Source organism: Zophobas morio, unplaced genomic scaffold, assembly GCF_036711695.1.
Source record: "Zophobas morio isolate AGI-343-1 ecotype UQ-CSIRO unplaced genomic scaffold, CSIRO_AGI_Zmor_V1 ptg000017l, whole genome shotgun sequence".
Lineage (NCBI taxonomy): Eukaryota > Metazoa > Arthropoda > Insecta > Coleoptera > Tenebrionidae > Zophobas > Zophobas morio.
The window spans coordinates 9,180,517-9,185,859 of record NW_026972122.1 but is presented as its reverse complement, the minus strand read 5'-3'; the positions used below and the strand labels follow the sequence as shown (position 1 = coordinate 9,185,859).

The 5,343-nt window shown below is 33.2% G+C and overlaps 2 protein-coding genes across 2 annotated transcripts; both read right to left on the bottom strand.

Moving 5' to 3' along the window:
* Positions 1–623: 623 nt before the first annotated feature.
* Positions 624–2,789, bottom strand: LOC135130261 (uncharacterized). Its single transcript, XM_064057615.1, has 2 exons — positions 1,735–2,789; positions 624–1,683 (listed from the first exon to the last, which is right to left on the bottom strand). The coding sequence occupies exons 1-2, from the start codon at positions 2,593–2,595 to the stop codon at positions 1,360–1,362; spliced, it is 1,185 nt and encodes a 394-aa protein (XP_063913685.1). The 5' UTR covers positions 2,596–2,789; the 3' UTR covers positions 624–1,359.
* Positions 2,790–2,932: 143 nt separating this feature from the next.
* Positions 2,933–5,122, bottom strand: LOC135130260 (cytochrome P450 6k1-like). The gene is made up of 5 exons (XM_064057614.1): positions 5,027–5,122; positions 3,773–4,622; positions 3,505–3,717; positions 3,194–3,445; positions 2,933–3,142 (listed from the first exon to the last, which is right to left on the bottom strand). The coding sequence occupies exons 2-5, from the start codon at positions 4,620–4,622 to the stop codon at positions 2,979–2,981; spliced, it is 1,479 nt and encodes a 492-aa protein (XP_063913684.1). The 5' UTR covers positions 5,027–5,122; the 3' UTR covers positions 2,933–2,978.
* Positions 5,123–5,343: the final 221 nt, after the last annotated feature.

Here is a 5,343-nt window from a genome sequence, read left to right as displayed (position 1 = left end):
TACTCTATCGGGGCAAAGGAATCTCTCGGTCTTATGAGTTGTCGCGACAGGCAGAAATAATACTCTGGTTAAATGAGGAAACTATCAAACTAAAAAAAAAACAAGACGGGGCTGCTTCGGATTCTGGGGACGAGGCGGCGTTGAAACGGTACGCAGAAATGGGCCGGTGTTTATACAAAAAAGGAACCGTGACTGTTATGACGGTACACTCTCTAGATGGTGAATTGTATGGTATAGGGCACACCTGAGTTCCAAACTCTTCTCGTTCTTGCAACAACATCTCTCACCTCGCTGGCCGACTTACTGGCTTTCTCTCCAACTTTTGCGTCAACACGGCGCGGTTATCAACCAATATCCCCTGCCCTTGGTACTCTTGTCGCGGCTTCTGGCCCACCACAATTTGATTTCGTGTCAAATCTAATTTTATAAATGCTGATATGAAAACTATATCGAAATGGGCGCATGAATGGTTTCTTCCTCTCAAAAAACATAAATCTATGTAAGGCCCTTGGTCAAGTATGGTAACGTTGTTGGCACCCTCTCCTAATAATAATATAAATAACAATTATAATATGATTCATTTATTTAAATGTACAAAACATCAACAAAATTAAACATTCAGATACTATTTTCTTTCTGTCAACGCTTTTTTTAATCAGCCCACTCTTCTCTTTTCAAAACTAAGTTCCATTACACAATAATATTAATAACGTAATAGTAACACAGCAAGCTAAGCCCCAATTATAGTTACTCAACCAATGCAAAAGAGAGACTTATTTTAAATCTGCGTAGCAAACAGCTATTTCATTGCTATTAATATTATTAACTGTATATTGATCGGTGTGGAAGGAGTAGATTAGACCAAACACTGGTTTTCAGAAATAGTAAATTATGGTTAATACCAGCAAAACTACACAATCTTTCAAAAGAAAAGATGGTATAACATCAGGACCAGCAATCATTTTTGGTTTTAGCCTCTTCAGAGACTTTCAACATCTGCTTCACTAAACTGGAACTCCGAAAGTGTATTAACATTGAGTCCCGACAAAATAGATTCACTTCTGAAATTGTAAACAAAATCTCTTACTAAAGTAGATCCCGTCCTTGACCAGACTGCATTAGTTTACATGATAAGTATGTGATATCTTTTTTACTCCTGTAGTTAAATGTCTATTTGTTATTTCCAATTAGTAATGGTATAAACATTTTGCTTGACCACCAATTAAATTAAAGTTTTAATTGCATACATTACCTACTACTGTACAAAAATTTTGGTTCCCTACATTTTTTAGTGACGTAAGTTTTGTACAGTTGCGACTGTTAACGAACAATTACATTATTTGTGTGGTTTTAATTTAATTAGTGTTTAAAATGTGCGTTCCGGTCAGTCACAACTGAAGAAAATAACTGCATCGAAAGTATAACAAAGGCAGAAATAAAACTAAGCATGGAAAATAAAACACTAAAATCGACGTTGTAAAAACCAGCGGCAGAAAAAGTTGCCATTCCATTAGTCGATATTGCAGCAAAAAGTATTAAATCTTCTTCGAAAATGCTTGTTTTGTGTTTATCACCACTGTTAACCGAACGTAGTGAGACCAACACTTTCCAAACAATAAATGATGTTTGCTTCATTGCATAAACAGCACTTGAACATGTTGCCGATATTATAAAACCAAAACACTGAAATAATTTGTTTTTATCTTTATTCAAACTTATTTTTTATTTACCTACCACAAACACAGTACTACCCCACAGATTTGTAACTGTCAGAGGAATACGAGACCTATTGTCATGAGCAAAATTCAATAAAAAATTCAAAATAATATTAAGAGTTCTGCATATAAATACCATTATAATGGCAAAAGTAAGAAGAATTTGAACCCCAAAAATTTCGTTAATTAATCCGACTGCGTCCTGTATACGTTTGTAATTTCTCGAAAAAAATTTTATATCGATATTTTGTATCAAAATCGGACGTAGAGTGTTAGATGTTACTTTCTGATAAGTTATTAACTGCACAGATAATTCTGATAATTTGTCGTTTAAAGCGACACAGTCTTGCTGAAGAATTGTGATTATAAAGTCGTACTGTAAAATTACTAGAACGACTGTATAAACGTTGAAGTACGCGGGAATGTATTTAATAAAAAAATGAAAGCCGGAGGTCCACAGACTGACAACAACTTCGCAACCTATGAACGATAAGATCAACAGTTGCATACAAGCTAATTTCATTTTTAATTTGTAACGCGTCTTGAATTTATATCGATGAACTTCTCTGTTAATCACTGTCAAAATTTCAAACAAGCGTTGAATTTTGCGTTTTTGGGCATTCCAGCGTATAATTGACAATATAATACAAAATGGTGCCACAGAGTTTATTATTAGGTCGAAAAGCTGCACTGTATCCATACGACGAATATTTTCAGTTCTGGTTCTCAAACACCAAATTGCTAGCAGAAGAAATAGCAAAAGAGTGCTATAAAAGCGATATTTGCCTGATTTATGAGGAAATATTCGAAAAAATGGTGAGAATTTTTCAGGCCTTTTGTTAAATTTGAAATACTGGATTTGACTGTGAACGTTATGCATTTTATTGGTTAGATTTACGAAAACTGACTATAGATATAAAGTTTATAGACAGACAAATTCCATTTACTAGAATGACGCAAGCTGGTAATTTGGTTTAATCTATTTTTTCACATTTATTATTCAGTTTGTTTATTTAATGTATTTTGTGAAATAATGCTATCAAAACATTGACCCAAATAGAAATCGATTAACAGTTTAAAAGAGTTATTGTGATACTCTTGTTAAAAAAAACAGCTGCTGGGTGTTGCCTATCAGAAGTAAATTAAAAATAATATATATATCGCTAGCGCTACTGTGTATACTTTTTATTATTTGATGCATTAAATTCTAAACTAAATTAAAAAAAAGTAAGTGCTGATATTATTATTACTTAATTGAAAACATTAAATCTTAGTGACTTTCAAATAAGGACCTGTTTTGGTAAATATAAATAATGCAGCTGTATCTAACTCAAGTGGAACAGCTGTTGCTTCTGTTCTTTCAAACGCAAAGTCCTTCAAAACGTAAGCTAAAGCTATTTTGTGCGCCAAAACTCCAAACCTTTGACCTAAAATTTGTAAATTCTACTAAAACACTTATTTTAAATCCAAACACCTACCAATGCAATTTCTTGGGCCATCTCCAAAAGGCAGGTAAGTGTAGGGTATTATTTTCTGTTTGTTTTCTTCACTAAATCGTTCAGGGTCAAATTTTTCCGGATCGGGAAAATACTCCGGATCGTAATGCAGTCCAGCAACTGGAATCAATAAAGAAACGTTCTTGTCCAAAGTGAATCCTGTTTCTTCAAAAGTGTACTCGGTAGCAGACTCTCTATTCAAGAAAGTAATTGTAGGGTACTTTCTCAATGTTTCTGAAAATAATTGATGACAAAGGTGGATCTAATTGGAATTAACAAGGAGATCTACTTACCATTAAAAACCATGTCTATATACGTCATTTCTTGGATTGCTTCGTAAGTAAAATCACCATGTTTTTCAAAAGTTTCTCGTATTTCTTCCCTTAGTCGATCTTGTATTTCTTTGTTTAGAGCTAACTCGTACAAAGTAAAGGTAATTGTCAGAGATGTTGTATCATTACCGGCTGTGAAAAATAATATAGCTTGTGCAGCCATTTTAATTTCATCTAAAAGTAAGATTATCTTAATCTCCAACAATATTAACTCGGATTAAGTACTAACCAAACTGATAGCTGTCGTCAAAAGTTTCGTTTTTCTTTAAATTGTTCAACAAATCTATAAGATCATGCCTCAAGATTTTTTTCTTCTCACGTTCTTTAATCGTAGTGTTGAACATATTCACCAAATAGTCAGAAGAGGTCTTATCAAGAAACGTAAGCCTGAAAATATCAACCAACTTGTGTGCGAAAAAGTAACTAAAGACCGAGATGCTCCTGACGAAAGAATTGAAGTCGACTAACTTTGTAGCAACTTCTAATATTTTCGAATTTTCTTCTTTAAGACAATATGCGTTGATTCCAAAAGCACACGAAGAGATGATATCCACAGCGTATTTTTTTGACATATTTCTAACGTCGATTTCTTCGTTATTGTGTTTTTCTAGATATACCACCAAATCAGATGCACACTCCTTCATTAAAGGTAACATCATTTTCATTTTGCCGGAACTGAAAACCGGAGAAATTTTCGCCCGTAGATTTCTCCATATTTGATCTCGAGCACTGAAAAGATTGTGGGTTGCCACTGGATCAACGGCTTCATTGGAGGCAATTTTGCGATTTAAAAATTTATCGAAATCTTTCACTAAAATTCGCTTCAATAAGTCTGGACTTCTGACAAGCAGTGTTGGTTGATTGAGGATGTATATACCAACATAGGGTGTTTTGAAGTTGTTGTAGATGTCACGTATTCGGTGGAAAATGTGTTGTTTTCGGGCCACTATACTGTAGAAGTTGCCAAAAATGAAAAATGGTTTCTCGAATGGCACTCCACGTGATTCCCAGTAGTTGTAGTTTTTCGTGAAGAGGTAATATAATAGCAATAGAAAAGAAATCAAGTAGATTAGGAACATCTGAAATAAAGTTTATAATTGTAGTTTTCGTTACAGTACGCTTACTATTGTAGTATATATATTTAGTATAGTGCCTATCTATAAATTTCTTTAAATAAGTAAGTAAATATTATAAAACGTTTTAACCAATAATTTTTTAATGTTATCTGTATTTAATCGCCACTGGGTCATCACTTGTTTTGTTATACATACGTTCCACAGGCTAACAAATTAAATAGTATTACGTCATTCCGTTGCAGAATAATATTGTTTAAGCCTTGAAAATAAATTCTTAGCAGGTTTGATTATTCAGTCGTATTTTGTTAATAACGAAAATTATTGTAATATAATAAGACTTTTTGTTTTTGAATATGGTTACAATGTAGCATTCCATTTACAATATTAATAGACTTATTAAAACTTACTTTGTTCCGCCGCCTATTACAATTTTACACACGCGTACACAATTTCACGGTTGCTATTTAACAAATGTTGCTGAAGGAGAGGGAACCAGTAATCAGATTATTATTTCATGCTACCTATTAGTTGTTTTATTAGAACAATTTTTACAGGACCACCTTACCTTGGAATTATTTTTCAGAGCAAGTGGCATACAAAAGCATCAGTAAAAATTTATTTCTTACGTCGTAGTTCCTAAAGAAAAAGATAATAATCGTTATTTGCACTTGACTACCGAGAAGAAAAATTCTAAGAAAACACTTTTTTCAAAAGGCATCAAAGT

Coding starts and splice junctions, on each gene's coding strand:
- LOC135130261 (XM_064057615.1), bottom strand. CDS start 2,595: ATGCATAACGTTCACAGTCAAATCCAGTATTTCAAATTTAACAAAAGG. Junction 1,684..1,734: donor GGGGTAGTACTGTGTTTGTG/GTAGGTAAATAA, acceptor AAATTATTTCAG/TGTTTTGGTTTTATAATATC.
- LOC135130260 (XM_064057614.1), bottom strand. CDS start 4,622: ATGTTCCTAATCTACTTGATTTCTTTTCTATTGCTATTATATTACCTC. Junction 3,446..3,504: donor TATAGACATGGTTTTTAATG/GTAAGTAGATCT, acceptor AATTATTTTCAG/AAACATTGAGAAAGTACCCT. Junction 3,143..3,193: donor TGGCCCAAGAAATTGCATTG/GTAGGTGTTTGG, acceptor TACAAATTTTAG/GTCAAAGGTTTGGAGTTTTG.